The sequence below is a fragment of the Sturnus vulgaris genome, chromosome 36, assembly GCF_052056855.1.
Source record: "Sturnus vulgaris isolate bStuVul1 chromosome 36, bStuVul1.hap1, whole genome shotgun sequence".
Taxonomy (NCBI): domain Eukaryota; kingdom Metazoa; phylum Chordata; class Aves; order Passeriformes; family Sturnidae; genus Sturnus; species Sturnus vulgaris.
In genome coordinates this window covers 84,084-102,228 of record NC_142278.1, presented here as the reverse complement: position 1 = coordinate 102,228, position 18,145 = coordinate 84,084, and the positions used below count along the sequence as shown (strand labels likewise).

The window sequence follows — 18,145 nt, the reverse complement described above, 5'->3', positions numbered from 1 at the left end:
CCCCCAGGTGTCCCCCAGATGTCCCCAAAGTGTCCCCCAGGTGTCCCCGAGGTGTCCCCAAAGTGTCCCCGAGGTGTCCCCGAGGTGTCCCCAAAGTGTCCCCAAGGTGTCCCCAAAGTGTCCCCAAGGTGTCCCCAAAGTGTCCCCAAAGTGTCCCCAAGGTGTCCCCAAAGTGTCCCCAAGGTGTCCCCGAGGTGTCCCCAAAGTGTCCCCAAGGTGTCCCCCAGGTGTCCCCGAGGTGTCCCCAAAATGTCCCCGAGGTGTCCCCGAGATGTCCCCCAGGTGTCCCCAAAGTGTCCCCAAGGTGTCCCCGAGATGTCCCCAAAGTGTCCCCGAGGTGTCCCCAAGGCGTCCCCGAGGTGTCCCCAAAGTGTCCCCGAGGTGTCCCCAAAGTGTCCCCGAGGTGTCCCCCAGGTGTCCCCAAGGTGTCCCCCAGGTGTCCCCAAGGCCACCCTGTCCCAGTGTCCCCTTTGTCCCCCAATGTCACCAAGGGCCGCCCCAGCCCCGAGCGCCCCCGCCGGTCCCGCTGTCCCCAAGGTCCCCTTTGCTGTCCCCAGGGCCACCCCTGTCCCAGGTGTCCCCGTAGCCCCACGTGTCCTCCCTGTCCCAGCTGTCCCCACGGCCCCCGATGTCCCCAAGGCCACCCCCACAGTCCTCCCTGGTGTCCCCAACCCCTCCGTGGTCGCCGATGTCCCCGTTGTCCCCAAGGCCACCGCTGTCGCCGATGTCCCCTCGGTCCCAGCTGTCCCCGGCCCCCCCCATGTCCCCGCAGTCCCCGCTGTCCCCAAGGCCACCCCTGTCCCCAAGGTCCCCTCGGTCCCAGCTGTCCCCTGCCAGCGCCCCGGCCGTGCCACGCAGGGTCCAGGCCAGCAGGGCCAGGCGCAGCTGGACACTGTCCCCTCGTGTCCCCAATGTCCCCACGCTGTCCCCTCGTGTCCCCAATGTCCCCACGCTGTCCCCTCGTGTCCCCAGGTTGTCCCCTCGTGTCCCCTGGGTGTCCCCCCGTGTCCCCAGGCTGTCCCCCCGTGTCCCCAGGGTGTCCCCCCGTGTCCCCAGGCTGTCCCCTCGTGTCCCCAGGCTGTCCCCTCGTGTCCCCAGGCTGTCCCCCCGTGTCCCCACGCTGTCCCCTCGTGTCCCCTGGCTGTCCCCCCGTGTCCCCAGGGTGTCCCCCGGTGTCCCCTGGGTGTCCCCCCGTGTCCCCTGGCTGTCCCCCCGTGTCCCCAGGGTGTCCCCCCGTGTCCCCAGGTTGTCCCCCGGTGTCCCCAGGCTGTCCCCTCGTGTCCCCAGGCTGTCCCCCTGTGTCCCCTGGCTGTCCCCTCGTGTCCCCTGGCTGTCCCCTCGTGTCCCCTGGCTGTCCCCCCGTGTCCCCAGGGTGTCCCCTCGTGTCCCCACGCTGTCCCCCCGTGTCCCCACGCTGTCCCCTCGTGTCCCCAGGCTGTCCCCCGGTGTCCCCTGGGTGTCCCCTCGTGTCCCCAGGGTGTCCCCCGGTGTCCCCAGGGTGTCCCCCCGTGTCCCCAGGGTGTCCCCCCGTGTCCCCAGACTGTCCCCCCGTGTCCCCAGGCTGTCCCCCCGTGTCCCCAGGGTGTCCCCCCGTGTCCCCAGTGTCCCCAGCTCGGCCACCAGCGCGGGCAGGGTGTGGCCGCCCCGGCCCAGCAGGATGTGACGGAAGGGGGTGACCAGAGGGGACACGAACGGGGACAGCAGCGACGCCTCGGCCTGGAGGGGACACGGACGGGGGGACACGGTCAGGGCTGGGGACAGGGGGACAGGAGGGGACAGGTGACAGCTCCAGGTGACACCCAGGTAACACAGGTGTGACACAGGTGACACACAGGTGACACACAGGTGAGACAGGTTTGACACAGAGGTGACACAGAGGTAACAGGTGACACAAGTTACAGGTGTGACACACAGGTGTGACGCAGGTGACACAGGTGTGACGCAGAAGACACACAGGTGACACAGTTGTGGCGCAGGTGACACACACAGGTGTGAGACAGGTGACACACAGGTGACACACACAGGTGACACACACACAGGTGACACAGGTGTGACACAGGTGACACACAGGTGACACACAGGTGTGACACACACAGGTGACACACACAGGTGACACACACAGGTGTGACACAGGTGACACACACAGGTGTGACCCACAGGTGTGACACAGGTGACACAGGTGACACACACAGGTGACACACAAGTGACACACACAGGTGACACACAGGTGTGACACACAGGTGTGACACAGGTGACACACACAGGTGACACACACAGGTGACACACACAGGTGTGACACAGGTGACACACACAGGTGACACACAGGTGACACACAGGTGACACACAGGTGACACACACAGGTGTGACACACACAGGTGACACACACAGGTGACACAGGTGACACACACAGGTGACACACACAGGTGACACACACAGGTGACACACAGGTGACACACAGGTGACACACACAGGTGACACACACAGGTGTGACACAGGTGACACACACAGGTGACACACACAGGTGACACACACAGGTGACACACAGGTGTGACACAGGTGACACACACAGGTGACACACACAGGTGTGACACAGGTGACACACACAGGTGACACACAGGTGTGACACAGGTGACACACACAGGTGACACACACAGGTGACACACACAGGTGACACACACAGGTGACACACAGGTGTGACACAGGTGACCCACAGGTGTGACACTCACGGCCATGAGGCGCGCGTTGAAGCCGCGGTTGAGGCGCTCGTTGGAGCTGTCGGATCCCGACATGTCCCGACGGAGCGCGGCGGCCGCGCGAACAACGCCCCCCCTGGCGGAGGAGAGGCACTGCAGGGACAGGCCCCGCGCCTGCAGGGGCACTGGTTAGACTGGGTTATACTGGGAGAACTGGTTATACTGGGCTAGACTGGGTTATACTGGGAGAACTGGTTATACTGGGCTATAGGCACTGCAGGGACAGGCCCCGCGCCTGCAGGGGCACTGGTTAGACTGGGAGTACTGGGTTATACTGGGCTATACTGGGTTATACTGGTTATACTGGGCTATAGGCACTGCAGGGACAGGCCCCGCGCCTGCAGGGGGCACTGGTTAGACTGGGTTATACTGGTTAGACTGGGCTATACTGGGTTATACTGGGCTATAGGCACTGCAGGGACAGGCCCCGCGCCTGCAGGGGCACTGGTTAGACTGGGTTATACTGGGAGAACTGGTTATACTGGTTAGACTGGGTTACAGGCACTGCAGGGACAGGCCCCGCGCCTGCAGGGGTTACTGGTTATACTGGGAGTACTGGTTATACTGGTTAGACTGGTTAGACTGGGTTACAGGCACTGCAGGGACAGGCCCCGCGCCTGCAGGGGTTACTGGTTATACTGGGTTATACTGGGAGTACTGGTTATACTGGTTATACTGGGCTATAGGCACTGCAGGGACAGGCCCCGCGCCTGCAGGGGCACTGGTTAGACTGGGAGTACTGGTTTATACTGGTTAGACTGTTTATACTGGTTAGACTGGGTTATACTGGGAGAACTGGTTATACTGGTTATACTGGGCTAGACTGGGCTATAGGCACTGCAGGGACAGGCCCTGCGCCTGCAGGGCTACTGGTTATACTGGGTTATACTGGGACTACTGGGTTATACTGGGAGTACTGGGTTATACTGGGTTAGACTGGATTAGACTGGGTTAGACTGGGTTATATTGGGTTAGACTGGTTATACTGGGTTATAACGGTTATACTGGTTAGACTGGGTTAGACTGGATTAGACTGGGTTAGACTGGGTTAGACTGGATTATACTGGTTAGACTGGTTAAACTGGGTTATACTGGGCTATACTGGGTTATACCGGCTTAGACTGGGTTATATTGGGTTATACTGGGCTATACTGGGTTATACCGGCTTGGACTGGGTTATATTGGGTTATACTGGGCTATACTGGGTTATACTGGGATGCACCAGTCTGTCCCCCCAGCGCCCTCCCAGTAACTTCCCACTGTCCCCCCCCAGTGTCCCCAAGCCCCCCAGTGTCCCCTCAGCGCCCTCCCAGTGCCCCACTGGCCCGTACTGGCCCCCACTGGCCCGTACTGGCCCCCATTGTCCCCCAGTGGCCCGTACTGGTCCGTACTGGTCCGTACTGGTCTGACCTGCAGCGGGGCCAGCTGTCGCACCAGCGCGTCCCCGAGGGCTCCGGGCTCCAGGGGCAGCCGGGGCTCGTGGCCCAGGCGCAGCAGGAGCTGCGCGGCCACCGCGGCCACCGCGCGGGCCAGCGCCGGGAGCCGCCCCCGCAGCCGCGCCCCGAGACGGCCCAGGGTGTCCTCGGGGGTCCCCAGGGCCACCGAGCCACCGGGAGGGGCCTGCAGGGACACGGGGGACACTGGGGACACTGGGGGGGATTGGGGACACTGGGGGGATTGGGGACATTGGGGACACTGGGGACATTGGGGACAATGGGGGGATTGGGGACACTGGGGGGATTGGGGACATTGGGGACATTGGGGACAGAGAAACACGGGGGACAGGGACAGGGACCGTTTTGGGGTCATTTGGGGACATTTTTGGGGTCATTTGGGGACAATTTTGGGGACATTTTTGGGGTCCCACCTCATCGAAGCCGAGCTCCAGCGCCGGGACCCCGGCGGCCGCCGTGAAGGGAAAAGCGCCGGAGTCGGGGGACAGGGGGCGGATCCTGGGGGACAGGTGGGGACAGGTGGGGACAGGTGTATCCCAGGTGCATCCCAGGTGTCCCCAGGTGCCCCCAGGTGTATCCCAAGTGTATCCCAGGTGTATCCCAGGTGCCCCCAGGTGTGCCCAGGTGCCCCCAGGTGTGCCCAGGTATATCCCAGGTGCCCCCAGGTGTGCCCAGGTGTCCCCAAGTGTATCCCAGGTGTCCCCAAGGTGTCCCCCAGGTGTCCCCAGGTGTATCCCAGGTGTATCCCAGGTGTCCCCAGGTGTGACCAGGTGCCCCCAGGTGCCCCCAGGTGCCCTCAGGTGTGCCCAGGTATATCCCAGGTGCCCCCAGGTGTATCCCAGGTGTATCCCAGGTGTCCCCAGGTGTCCCCAGGTGTATCCCAGGTGTGTCCCCACTCACACGTCGCTCTCCCAGCCCCTCCCCGGCCGGGTCAGCTGCTCCAGGAGGCTTTTCCCGCCCTCGTTCGGACTCTCCACCTTTTTTTGGGAAGGGGGTTTTGATGGGAGGGGGACTGCCCCTCCCCCACCCCCTCCCCCACCCCTCTCGCCCCTCCCCCACCCCTCCCCGCCCCTCCCCCACCTGCTCCAGCGCGCTCTCCACCAGGTTCACCAGGGTGGGGCTGGTCCTGACCACGAACCGGTCGCCCCCTGGGTGGGGGGGGGGGGGGGGAGGGGTGAAGGGAGTGGGGGAGGGGCGGGCACCTCCCCCCCCCCACCTCCGACCCCTCCCCCCCCCCCCCCCCCAAACCCCAATCCCGGGGTGGGGGAGGGGCGCACCCAGCACGGCGCGGTCCAGGCTGATGTAGGCGGCGACCTTGGTGTGCAGCAGCTCGGGGTAGCCCTGTGGCCACCGAGGGGGGAGGGGAGGGGAGGGGTCATTGTGGTCACCGCGGGGGAGGGGGAGGGGCGGGGGAGGGGGTCGGCGATCACCTCGAGCCACTCGGTGGCCCCCAAATGTCCGAACTCGCCACCGTCCCAGCTGACGAAGAGGAGGGTCCGGCGGAGCTGGAACCCTGGGGGGGGGGGCGAGGGGGGGGGAGGGGAGAGGGGGGTGGGGGTGGGGGAGGGATCCTGGGAAACCTCCCCTCCCCCCATGACCCCCTCCCCCAATTTTAACCCCCTCCCCCCTCCCCCATTGATCCCCTCTGAAATTCTGATTTTGGGCCCCCCCCCAGAGAATCCCAAAATTCCCCGATTTCAGCCCCTCCCCGCCAATTGCAGGCCACGCCCCCTCGGCCCCGGCCACGCCCCCTCGGCCCCGGCCACGCCCCCTCACCCTCTCGGCCAATGGCAGCGAAGAACCGCGCCAGCTCCAGCAGGAGGGCGGTGCCCACGCCCGAGGCCGCCGCCCCCGGGCCCAGCGAATCGCGTTGGGCGCCCACGATGACGTAACGGTCTGGGCGGGGCCGGGTCAGGGCGGCCACGCCCCCTCCTCCGGCCACGCCCCGTTTCTTGACACACCCACTTTGGCCACGCCCCCCGCAATGATCCCGTATTGGCCACGCCCAACCAGCCTGGACCAATCCAGCGCCGTTATTTGGGGTAACCCCGCCCTCCTCTGGCCCCGCCCCTCAGCAGGGCCCCGCCCCTTTACTGACCACACCCACTGACCACACCCCAACTGACCACACCCACTGACCACACCCCAAACTGACCACACCCCAAAGTGACCACACCCACATTGAATACAGCCCGATTGGACACACCCATTGACCACACCCACTGACCACGCCCCAATAACCACACCCATTGGCCACACCCCCAAAGGCCACACCCACTGACCACCCCTCATTTACCACACCCCCAAACTGACCACACCCACTGACCACACCCCAAAGTGACCACAGCCCAAATTGACCACACCCCTTTGACCACACCCCAATTACCCCACCCATTGACCACACCCACTGACCACGCCCCAATAACCACACCCATTGACCACACCCACTGACCACACCCCGATAACCACACCCATTGACCACACCCACAACGGCCACACCCACTGACCACACCCCAACTGACCACACCCCAACTGACCACACCCCAACCTGACCACACCCCATCGACCACACCCCAAACTGACCACACCCACTGACCACACCCCACTGACCACACCCCCAGGCCCCGCCCCCCCAGGCCCCGCCCCTCACCGGGCTCCAGCCGCCCCCGCAGGGCCCCGAAGACGCTCGTGAGGGTCCCGGGGCGCGTCCCCTCCCCCCCCAGGCTCAGCTGCAGCCGCCGCCCCCCCGGGGGGGGCAGGAACAGCAGCGACCCCCCCGGGAGCCAGCGGGGGGGGGCGGGGGGGCCCCCCAAAACCCTGGAATGATGGGGGGGGAGGGGTTTGAGGGGGGGGTCCCAAAATCCGGGAATAATGGGGGAGGGGTTTGGGGGGCGTCGGGATCCCCCAAAAGCCGGAAATGGGGGAGGGGATGGGTTGAGACCCCCCCCACTCCCAAAATCCTGGAATGGTGGGGGAGGGGTTTGAGGGGGGTCCCAAAATTCTGGAATTGGGGGGGGGGGGTCTGGGGATGGGTCTGGGGGGGGGTCGGGGGAAGTTTCAGGTTCTGGATTTGAGGGAGGGTCCCAGATTTTGGGGGGGGGGTGTCCCGATTTGGGGAGGGGTCCAAGATTTTGGAGAAGGGTCCCAAATTTTTGGGGAGGGGTCGCAGGTTTGGGGTGGTTTTGGGGCTGTTTGGGGGTGATTTTGGGGGTGATTTTTGGGAGGTTTTGGGGTGATTTTGGGGCTGTTTTGGGGTGATTTTTGGGAAGTTTTGGGGTGATTTTGGGGCTGGTTTGGGGGTGTTTTTGGGGTGATTTCGGGGCTGTTTCGGCCCCCTCACCGCAGCAGCCTCGCGGCCGTGTTGGCGCTGATGGGGTGGGCGGGGATCGGGGGCACCCCCGGGGGGGTCCCGGGGGGGGCGCGGCCGCTGAAGGAGGGGAACCCCCGGCTGAAGGGGTCCCCCAAACCGTCCTGCACCTGCGGGGACACGTCAGACCCCCCAAAACCCCCCCAAAACCCCCCCAAAAAACCACCCCAAATCCCCCCCGTGTCCCCCAAACCGTCCTGCACCTGCGGGGACACGTCAGACCCCCCAAACCCCTCCCCAAACCCCCCCAAATACCCCACAGACCTCCCCCACAAAATACCCCCCCCCAAATCCCCCCAAACCTCCTCCGACCCCCCCAACTCCCCCCAAAAATATCCCCAAACCCCCCCCTCCCAAATACCCCCAAATCCATCCTGGAGCCCCCCGAATCCTCCCCAAAATACCCCCAGACCCCCCCAGACCCTCCCCAAATCCCCCCCACGCCCCCCACTCACGTGCACGGTCACGGCCGTGTCCCCCCCCAGCCCGGGGTCGCCCCCAGGCCCGGCCGTGTCCCGGGGGTCCGGGTACAGCAGGACCCCCACGGCCCCCGCCCCCGCCGCGGCCGCCACCTGCGCCTCAAAATTCGGGGTTGGGGTCCTCATCCCCCCCCCCATCCCAAAATTCGGGGTTGGGGTCCTCATCCCCTCCCCTCCGCCCCAAAATTCGGGGTTGGGGTCCTCATCCCCACCCCCCCACCCCAAAATTAGGGGTTGGGGTCCTCACCCCCCCCCCCCCTCAATTTTGGGGTTGGGGTCTCCCTTCACTTCCCCCCTCCCTCCCACCCCAAAATTCGGGGTTGGGGTCCGCCTCCCCCCTCCCCCCTCCCCGCCCCCCAAATTTGGGGTCCCCCCCTCACCTTCTGGGCGGGGCTGCCCCTCCCCAGCCGCAGCAGCATCAGGTGACCCCGGGCCGAGACCCCCCGGGCCCGCAGCTCGGACAGGTCCTGGGGGCGGCCGTAGTGGCCGTAGACCAGCCCCCCCTGCGGCCAGCGGCCAGCGGGCAGGGGTCAGTGGTCACTCGGTGGTCAGTGGGCAGTGGGCAGGGGTCAGTGGGGGTCAGGGGTCAATGGTCAGCGGTCACAGAGGGGCCACACAGGGTCAGTAATGGCCAATGGTCAGTGATGGTCAGTGATGGTCAGTGGTCACTCAGTGGTCAGTGGTCACTCAGTGGTCTCTCGGTGGTCAGTGGTCAGTGGTCACTCGGTGGTCACTCAGTGGTCACTCAGTGGTCAGTGGTCAGTGGTCACTCAGTGGTCACTCGGTGGTCAGTGGTCACTCGGTGGTCACTCAGTGGTCACTCAGTGGTCACTCGGTGGTCACTCAGTGGTCACTCAGTGGTCAGTGGTCACTCACCGTGGCGTTGCCGGACACGCTCCATGCACAGAAAGGAATGGTCAGTGATGGTCAGTGATGGTCAGTAATGGTCAATATAGGTCAGCGGTCAGTGGTCACTCGGTGGTCAGTGGTCACTCGGTGGTCAGTGGTCACTCAGTGGTCACTCAGTGGTCAGTGGTCACTCACCGTGGCGTTGCCGGACACGCTCCAGGCACAGAAAGCTTCGGGGTCCAGCGGGAGCCGCTCCAGCTCCTCCCCCCCCGGCCCCACCCAGCGCAGAGTGACCACACCCCTGGGCCAAAGGTCAGGGGTCACCCCGATGACCATCCCAGAGTGACCACACCCCTAGGCCAAAGGTCAGGGGTCACCCCGATGACCATCCCAGAGTGACCACAGCCCTGGGCCAAAGGTCAGGGGTCACCCCGATGACCATCCCAGAGTGACCACAGCCCTGGGCCAAAGGGCAGGGGTCAGGGGTCACCCCCAATCCGCTCTGACCTCCCCCGTGACCCCCCCGGTGACCCCTCCAGGCCCCTCCCCCACCCCCGTGGCCCCTCCCCCGTTACCGGGTGGGGAGGGGGAGGGGCTGGGGGCGGCTCCAGGCCCGGCTCAGCCCCGCCCCCGCCAGAGCGCTCAGCACTGATTGGGCCAAAGCTCGGCCACGCCCCGACCCCGCCCCGTGCGGGGCCGCGCTGACCTCCCTGCGGACAGCGGACAGCGATGGTCAGCGATGGTCAGTGATGGTCAGTGATGGTCAGTGATGGTCAGCGATGGTCAGTGATGGTCAGTGATGGTCAGTGATGGTCAGCGATGGTCAGTGTGGTCAGTGATGGTCACTATGGTCAGTGATGGTCAGTGATGGTCAGCGATGGTCAGTGTGGTCAGTGATGGTCACTATGGTCAGCGATGGTCAGCGATGGTCAGCGATGGTCAGCGATGGTCAGTGATGGTCAGTGATGGTCAGCGATGGTCAGTGTGGTCAGTGATGGTCACTATGGTCAGTGATGGTCACTATGGTCAGTGATGGTCAGTGTGGTCAGTGTGGTCAGTGATGGTCAGTGATGGTCAGTGATGGTCAGTGATGGTCAGTGTGGTCAGTGATGGTCAGTGTGGTCAGTGTGGTCAGTGATGGTCAGTGATGGTCAGTGATGGTCAGTGTGGTCAGTGATGGTCACTATGGTCAGTGATGGTCAGTGATGGTCAGTGATGGTCAGTGATGGTGAGTGATGGTCAGTGTGGTCAGTGTGGTCAGTGTGGTCAGTGATGGTCAGTGTGGTCACTATGGTCAGTGTGGTCAGTGATGACTCAGTGGTCACTCGGTGGTCACTCAGTGGTCACTCAGTGGTCAGTGGTCAGTGATGGCTCAGTGGTCACTCGGTGGTCACTCGGTGGTCACTCAGTGGTCAGTGGTCACTCAGTGGTCACTCGGTGGTCACTCAGTGGTCACTCACCGCACCCACGCCTCCACCCTCTCGTCCGACAGGTGGCGCCTCAGCAGCTCGCGCAGGCGGGGCCGGGGGGGCGGAGCCTCCGCGCTGGCCCCGCCCCAAACCCCCTCGGGGGCGGAGCCTCCGGGCAGAGACCCCGCCCCCGCGGCCCCGCCCCCGCGCGGGGCGTGGCCAATCCCGGCCAGCAGCAGCCCTGGGGGCGGGGCCAAATGGGGGGGGGTGTGGTCAGAGGGGGAGTGGTCACAAAGGGGGCGTGGTCACAAAGGGGCGGGGCTGGGAAATTTGGGGGGCACTGGGGGGGGGGGGGGGGGTGGGTCCCGTACCCAGCAAGAATCCAGTGGCCGAACCCAGCGCCAAGGTAGCCAAGGGGTGGAGCCAGGGGCGTGTCCGGGGGCGGGGCCTGCGCTGGGGGCGGGGGCGGGGCAGCCGCACCATTGGCTCCGCCCCCTCCCCATCCTCCTCCTCCTCGTCGTCCTTGTCCCCCCCCCGGGGGTCCCTGTGCCGGGAATAGGACACGGGACCCCCCCCGGGGGGCTGGGGGCTCGGTCAGGAGGGTCCCCAAAATCCGGGGGGGGGATCTGGGGGGGGGTCCAGACCTCCCATTTTGGGGAGAGGTTCCCAGATTTTTTTTGGGGACCCCTAAAAATGGGGACCCCCATTTTTTTTTGGGGGGGGGGAAGGGGGAGGGGCTTTACCCGCACACCGAAGCAGCGTCTGAGCGTCTCCATGGCAACGGGGGGGGGGAGGGTTTGGGGAGGGGGTCCCGGAGGATTTCGGGGGTGTCCTGGATGGGGTGGGGGTCTCAGAGGGTCTCAAAGCCATGGGGGGGGGGGCTCGGGGGTGTTTTGGGGTCTCTGGGGGGGGGGGGGAGGTTCTGCGGTTCCCCCCCCTCCCCCCCTCCCAAAAAACCAGACTTTGCCCCTGGCCTGACTCTGCCCCTCCCCCACCCCAAACCCGCGTCCCCAAAATCTCCCCGAGCCCCCCCTTGGGGACCCCCAAACCTCCCGAACCCCCCCGAGCCCCCGGAATCCTCCAGAACTCCCCAAATCCCCCCAAAATCCCCCAAAATCCCCCAAAATCCCGGCCCCGCTCACCCGCGGCCGCCGGACCCGCTCTGGCCCCGCCCCCCCACAGGTGAGAAAAGGGGGCGTGGCCTGAGATGGGGGTGGGCGTGGTTTGAGGTGTGGGTGTGTCCAGAGGGGGCGTGTCCGCTACTGGCCCCGCCCCGGCGCCGCCGGGTCCTGGTGGCCATTGGCGACTGACTGGGGGGGCCTGGGGGGGCTCCAGGGGGAATTTGAGGAGTTCTGGGGGGTCCAGGGGGGTTTGGGGGTCCCAGGTTCGGGATTCCCGGGGATTTTGGGGGTCCCAGGTTGGGGGTCCCGGGGATTTTTGGAGTCCCGGGATTTTGGGGGTCCCATTTAGGTTTCCCGGGGATTTTGGGGGTCCCGGCCCGGGGGTCCCGGGGATTTTGGGGGTCCCGGCCCGGGGGTCGCGGCGCAGCAGCCTCGGGGGTCTCATAAATACTCTCGTGTTTGCATTAAGTTACATGGGAGGGGTCGGGGGGCGCGGTCTCCCCTGAGTGACAGCTGTCAATCAATCACCCGCGGGGCCTGGGCGGCGCAGGGCGCTCAGGCGGGGGGGGGGGGATGATTGACAGCTGTCAATCACCTGCCGGCACGTGCAACGTGCCGGGGGGAGGGGAGGGGCGGAGCCACGGCTCCTGACGCTGATGATTGACAGCTGTCGGCGCTGTTGATTGACAGCTGTCGGTCCTGACGAGCGGGGGTTGTCCGCGATGATTGGCAGCTGTCAATGGCGGTTATCAATAATGATTGGCAGCTGCCAGCGGCGATTGACAGCTGGTGATGATTGACAGCTGGTGATGATTGACAGCTGGTGATGATTGACAGCGCTCTGCGATGATTGACAGCTGCTTATGGTGATAATTGACAGCTGTCTCCGATGATTGACAGCTGTCTCCGGTGATGATTGACAGCTGTTTCTGCGATGATTGACAGCTGTCTCTGGAGATGATTGACAGCTGTCTCTAGAAATGATTGACAGCTGTCCCTGGCGATGATTGACAGCTGTCTCTGGAGATGATTGACAGCTGTCCCTGGTGATGATTGACAGCTGTCTCTGCGATGATTGACAGCTGTCTCCGATGATTGACAGCTGTCTCTAGAAATGATTGACAGTTGTCCCTGGCGATGATTGACAGCTGTCTCTGGAGATGATTGACAGCTGTCCCTGGTGATGATTGACAGCTGTCCCTGGCGATGATTGACAGCTGTCTCTAGAGATGATTGACAGCTGTCTCTGGCGATGATTGACAGCTGTCTCTAGAGATGATTGACAGCTGTCTCTGGCGATGATTGACAGCTGTCTCTGGCGATGATTGACAGCTGTCTCCGATGATTGACAGCTGTCTCTAGAGATGATTGACAGCTGTCTCTGGCGATGATTGACAGCTGTCTCCGGTGATGATTGACAGCTGTCTCTGCGGTGATTGGCCGCTGCCGGCAGTGACGTCACCGCGGGCAGGTGTCGGCCAGGTAGAGCCGAACCTTCCCGCGCAGGAAGCGGCTCAGGACCCCCAGGAGCCGCGGGAGGCTCCGGACCCGAACCGGGGCGGGGGGCGGGGCCTGGGGGAGAGGGGCGGGGTCAGGGGCCGCCATCGCCCCTCCCCCCCAAAAAACCAAAATCCCCAAAAATCCCAAAAATCCCCCAAAACCCCAAACACAAACCTGGGCAGGGCAGGGACCACCAGGAGCCCCCCAGGACTCGCCAGAAACTCCCCAAGACCCCCCGAGACCTCCCCAAGTTCCCCCAAATAGCCCCAAAATCCCTCAAAATCCCCCAAAATTCCCCCCAAAATCCTCCCAAAATCCCTCAAAATCCCCGCAAAGTCCCCCCAAATCGCCCCCAAACTCCTCCAAATCCTCCCCAAATCCGCCCAAAATTCCCCCAAATCCCCCCAGACCTCCCCAAATCCCCTGAAATCCTCCCCAAAATCCCCCCAAATCCCCCCAGACCTCCCCAAATTCCCCGAAATAGCCCCAAAATCCCCCCAAGCCTCCCCAAATCCCCCCAAATCGTCCCAAAATCCTCCCCAAACTCCCCAAATCCCCCCGAAATCCCCCCAAATCCCCCCCAAATCCCCCCAAACCCCCCCAGATCCCCCCGGATTTCCCGGGATCCGCGGTTACCGGCGCGGGCAGCCCCCGCAGCAGCCGCGCCAGGCTCCGCGCGGCTCCGTACGCTCGGTCCAGGCTGGGCCGGAGCCGCGGGTCCCGCAGCAGCTCCCGCGCCCGCAGCACCGCGGCCACCAGCGCCGCCTGGCCCCCGGCCACCTCCCGAGCGCGGGACCCGGCCTGGGGACACGGGCCGGGGGTCAGGGGGCAGGGGAGACCCCCACTCACCCCACACCGCCCCCTTCTCCCCGAAGATTTTCCTGATTTTTCCCGATTTTTCCCGATTTTTCCTCGATTTTTCCCGATTTTTCCCGATTTTTCCCAATTTTTCCCGATTTTTCCTCGGTTTCCCCCGATTTTTCCTCGATTTTCCCCGATTTTTCCCGATTTTTCCCTCGATTTTTCCCGATTTTTCCTCGATTTTTCCCAATTTTTCCTCGGTTTTTCCCGATTTTTCCCAATTTTCCCCCGATTTTTCCTAGATTTTTCCCGATTTTTCCTCGATTTCCCCCGATTTTTCCCGATTTTCCCCGATTTTTCCTCGATTTTTTCCCGATTTTTCCCCGATTTTTTTCGCCGATTTTTCTCCAATTTTTTCCCGATTTTTTCCTCCCCGTTTTTCCCCATCCCTGCGCGTTTCTCCACATTTCCCCCGGTTCCTCCTCGGGTTTTTTTTCCCATTTTCCCCAATTTCTCCCTGATTTTCCGTGTTTCTTCCTGGTTTTCCCTCTTTCTCCGTTTGGCTTCATTTCCCCCAAATTCCCCCAAATTTCCCAAATTCCCCCATGCATTTTTCCCCATTTTGCCCCAATTCCCCACGTTTCCCCCCACGATTCCCAATTTCTCCCCAGCTCACTTCTCTTTTTTTTTCCTCCCAAATATTCCCCGTTTCCCCACATTTTCCTCCATTTCTCCCCCATTTCACCCAACTCTACCCAGCTCTGTTCCCCTCCCCATTTCCCTCTGTTTTTTCCCCAATTCCCGGGATTTCCCCCCGTTTTTTCCCCATTTCTCTGTTTTTTCCCCGTTTTTTCCCCATTTCCCGGAATTTCCCCCCGTTTTTTCCCGATATCCCGGGATTTCTCCCCGGTTTTTCCCATTTCTCTGTGTTTTTTCCCCGTTTTTTCCCAATTTCCCGGGATTTCTCCCCATTTTCCCCCATTTCCCGGGATTTCTCTCCCTTTTTTTTCCCGATTTTCCAGGACTTTCCCCCGTTTTTTCCCCATTTCTCTGTGTTTTTTCCCCATTTCCCGGGATTTCCCCCCGTTTTTTTCCCCATTTCTCTATTTTTTCCCCGTTTTTCCCAATTTCCCGGAATTTCTCCCCCGTTTTTTCCCCATTTCCCGGGATTTCTCCCCGTTTTTTCCCCATTTCTCTGGGTTTTTTTCCCAATTTCCCGGGATTTCCCCCTTTTTTCCCCATTTCCCGGGATTTCTCCCCGTTTTTTCCCCATTTCTCTGGTTTTTTTTCCCGATTTCCCGGGATTTCTCCCCGTTTTTTCCCCATTTCTCTGGTTTTTTTTCCCGATTTCCCGGGATTTCTCCCCGTTTTTCCCGATTTCCCGGGATTTCTCCCCGTTTTTCCCGATTTCCCGGGATTTCTCCCCCGTTTTTTTCCCGATTTCCCGGGATTTCTCCCCGTTTTTCCCGATTTCCCGGGATTTCTCCCCGTTTTTCCCGATTTCCCGGGATTTCTCCCCGTTTTTTCCCCACTCACGTCCAGGCTCCTCCAGAGGTTGAAGTTGACGCCGGGGTCGGGGACAGCGACGGGCTCGGGGAGGTCACAGTGGGGGCCACACCCGGCCTGGGGGGGTGGGGGGACACAGTGACACCCCCGCAGGACCCCGGGGGTCCCCGAGACCCCCCCCAGTGTCCCCGAGACCCCCCAATGTCGCCACCCCCCCCCCCACCAACGTTCCCACATCCCCAGATGCTCTCGGCGCCACCCAGATGTCCCCGAGTCCCCAAATGTCCCCAAGTGTCCCCAAGTCCCCCCCGGTGTCCCCAAGACCCTCGATGTCCCCAAGTCCTCCCCGGTGTCCCCAAGACCCTCGATGTCCCCAAGTCCCCCCCGGTGTCCCCAAGACCCTCGATGTCCCCAAGTCCTCCCCGGTGTCCCCAAGTCCCCCAAATGTCCCCAAGACCCTCGATGTCCCTGCACCTCCCAATGTCCCCGAGTCTCCCCGGTGTCCCCAAGTCCTCCCCGGTGTCCCCAAGACCCTCGATGTCCCCAAGCCCCCTCCCGGTGTACCCAAGTCCCCCCCGGTGTCCCCAAGTCCCCCCCGGTGTCCCCAAGCCCCCCAAATGTCCCCAAGACCCTCGATGTCCCCAAGCCCCCTCCCGGTGTACCCAAGTCCCCCCCGATGTCCCCAAGTCCCCCCCGGTGTCCCCAAGCCCCCCAAATGTCCCCAAGACCCTCGATGTCCCTGCACCTCCCAATGTCCCCAAGCCCCCCCCGGTGTCCCCAAGTCCCCCCCGGTGTCCCCAAGTCCTCACCGATGTCCCCAAGTCCCCCCCGGTGTCCCCGAGCCCCCCCCGGTGTCCCCGAGCCCCCCCCGGTGTCCCCAAGTCCTTCCCGGTGTCCCCAAGCCCCCCCCGGTGTCCCCTCTCCCTCTCACCGCCCCCCGCTCGGCGTCCCGGGCCTCCAGGATGAAGCGCTCGATCACTCGGGGGTCGCAGAGCGAGGGGGGGCCCTCGGGGTGGGGCTGGGGGCGCCCCGGGACCCCCAGAAGCAGCAGCAGCAGCGCACACAGCCCTGGGGGGCGGGGGGGACACACGGGGGGGGGGGTCAGCGACCGGGGAGTCCCGCTGGGGACACCGGGACAACCGGGATGGGGGGGCTCCGGTGCCGGGGGGGGGACCCCCGACCCGCCGGGACCCCCCGGGATACCTGGGGCACCCCCCGCGCTCCCCTCACCTGTGTCCCTGCCGGACACCTGCGCGTGCCGGACACACGTGGGGACCCCCGGACTCCCGAACCCTCCCGGCCACTCCCCCACCCCCACCCGAGACCCCCGCCCTGTGTCCCCCCCCCCCCCCGCTTACCTGCGACCCCCCCCCGCCCTTTCCCGCCGCACACGTGGGTGTCCCCCCCCCCCCCCCCCACCTTCCCCCGCACACCTGGATCCCTCCCGCACACCTGGGTCACTCCCACCCCCTCCCCACCCCCCGGGGATGTCCCATCCCACCCCCCCCACCCGTGCGACCCCCGCCCCCCAAGCCCCCCTCCCCACTCACCCGCCGCCCCCATCGCCGGCTGCTCATGGCACGGGGGGGGTCCCTGGTGGCCCCGGGGCTGTGGCCGTCCCCGTCCCGCGTCCCCCGGCCCCGGCCCCGGTTAATGTTTGATCCGAGGGGCCGCGGGGCCGGAAGGGCCCTTGGGGGGGGGGGGTTTCCATCCGCTCCCCCCCCTCGCCCCCCCCCAGGCCGTCGAGGAAAAGGCCGCGCCGGCCGCCGCACGTCGGCCCCTGGCCACGGGCCACCCCCGGGCCCGGCCACGGCGCCGGAGAGGCGGGGGGGGGGACCCGGGGGGGGACACGGAGCGGGGGGGACACGGGAGTGACAGGGACGGGGGGAGCTGGGCACGGAGGGGTGGGGACGGGGGGACACGGAGGGGACACGGAGGGGACACGGAGGGGACAGAGAGGAGGAAAAGAGGGTGACACGGGGATGGGGACCTGGGCACGGAGGGGACACGGAGGGGACACGGAGGGGACACGGAGGGCGGGAAAGGAGGAGAGCCGGGGGGGGACAATTTGGGGACACAGGGACAAGGAGCTGGAAGCGAAGATGGGGATCGGGGATGAGGGTTGGGGGGACAGAAGTGGGGACAGGGGGACAGAGCTGGGGACATGGGACACGGCAGCCCCAGGATGGGGGGGACAGCGGGATGGCGACAGAGGAGGGGACACGAGCACGGGGAGGGGGACACGGGGATGACAGAGATGCACGACGGGGACGGTGACATCGGGGCGGGGGGACAGCGATGGGGACAGGGCCACGCCGGGGGGGGGGGGGGGGGGGACACGGCCGGCCGGGATGGCACGGGGACACACGGGGACACCCCCGCGGGGCCGTGGGACCGCGGTGACACGCGCTCGGGGACACACGCGCGGTGACAAGGGGACGCGCCAGGCCGGGGGATCCCGGGATCCCTCGGGCCGGCGGAAGCGGCCGAACAATGGGGCAGCGTCACTGTCGCCGTCACTGTCCCCGTCCCCAGCGCCACCGCGGCCCCGGGGGCGGCCCCGGGGACCCCCGCGGCGGGGAGGGACACGGGGGGGGGGGGGGGGACACGGCGAGGGGAGGGGACACGGGGGACACACACGGGGGAACACGGGCAGAGGGAGGGGACGGGGAGGGGGACGCGGGAGGTGACACGGGGAGACGGGGGACACGGAACGGGATGGAGGCGACACGGAGGACACGAGGCACTCGGGAGGGGAGCCGGGGGACTCAGGTGACACGGGAGGTGACACGGGGGGACCCGGGAGGTGACACGGGCCCCCTGCCAGGCCGTACGTGCGGCTCCGCACAGCCCGGCCGCGGGTCCGGCGCCAGCGGGGCCAAAGGGCACCCGGGGGCGGGGGGACG

At 64.8% G+C, this 18,145-nt stretch overlaps 2 protein-coding genes across 2 annotated transcripts; both read right to left on the bottom strand.

Moving 5' to 3' along the window:
• Positions 1 to 371: 371 nt before the first annotated feature.
• Positions 372 to 11,087, bottom strand: LOC148220502 (transferrin receptor protein 2-like). Its single transcript, XM_088155226.1, has 19 exons — positions 11,055 to 11,087; positions 10,683 to 10,893; positions 10,363 to 10,552; positions 9,478 to 9,612; positions 9,098 to 9,203; positions 8,434 to 8,556; positions 8,030 to 8,146; positions 7,548 to 7,684; positions 6,858 to 7,024; positions 5,984 to 6,103; positions 5,638 to 5,720; positions 5,485 to 5,548; positions 5,288 to 5,355; positions 5,108 to 5,184; positions 4,621 to 4,705; positions 4,164 to 4,373; positions 2,727 to 2,867; positions 1,540 to 1,716; positions 372 to 933 (listed from the first exon to the last, which is right to left on the bottom strand). The coding sequence occupies exons 1-19, from the start codon at positions 11,085 to 11,087 to the stop codon at positions 484 to 486; spliced, it is 2,694 nt and encodes an 897-aa protein (XP_088011352.1). The 3' UTR covers positions 372 to 483.
• Positions 11,088 to 12,845: 1,758 nt separating this feature from the next.
• On the bottom strand, positions 12,846 to 16,882 carry EPO (erythropoietin). Its single transcript, XM_088155261.1, has 5 exons — positions 16,790 to 16,882; positions 16,171 to 16,307; positions 15,270 to 15,356; positions 13,569 to 13,733; positions 12,846 to 13,004 (listed from the first exon to the last, which is right to left on the bottom strand). The coding sequence occupies exons 1-5, from the start codon at positions 16,800 to 16,802 to the stop codon at positions 12,891 to 12,893; spliced, it is 516 nt and encodes a 171-aa protein (XP_088011387.1). The 5' UTR covers positions 16,803 to 16,882; the 3' UTR covers positions 12,846 to 12,890.
• Positions 16,883 to 18,145: the final 1,263 nt, after the last annotated feature.

Coding starts and splice junctions, on each gene's coding strand:
- LOC148220502 (XM_088155226.1), bottom strand. CDS start 11,087: ATGGAGACGCTCAGACGCTGCTTCGGTGTGCGG. Junction 9,613..10,362: donor AGGGTGGAGGCGTGGGTGCG/GTGAGTGACCAC, acceptor CGCTGTCCGCAG/GGAGGTCAGCGCGGCCCCGC. Junction 7,685..8,029: donor ACACGGCCGTGACCGTGCAC/GTGAGTGGGGGG, acceptor GTGTCCCCGCAG/GTGCAGGACGGTTTGGGGGA.
- EPO (XM_088155261.1), bottom strand. Junction 15,357..16,170: donor GGGACGCCGAGCGGGGGGCG/GTGAGAGGGAGA, acceptor CCACCCCCCCAG/GCCGGGTGTGGCCCCCACTG. Junction 13,734..15,269: donor ACCTCTGGAGGAGCCTGGAC/GTGAGTGGGGAA, acceptor CCGTGTCCCCAG/GCCGGGTCCCGCGCTCGGGA.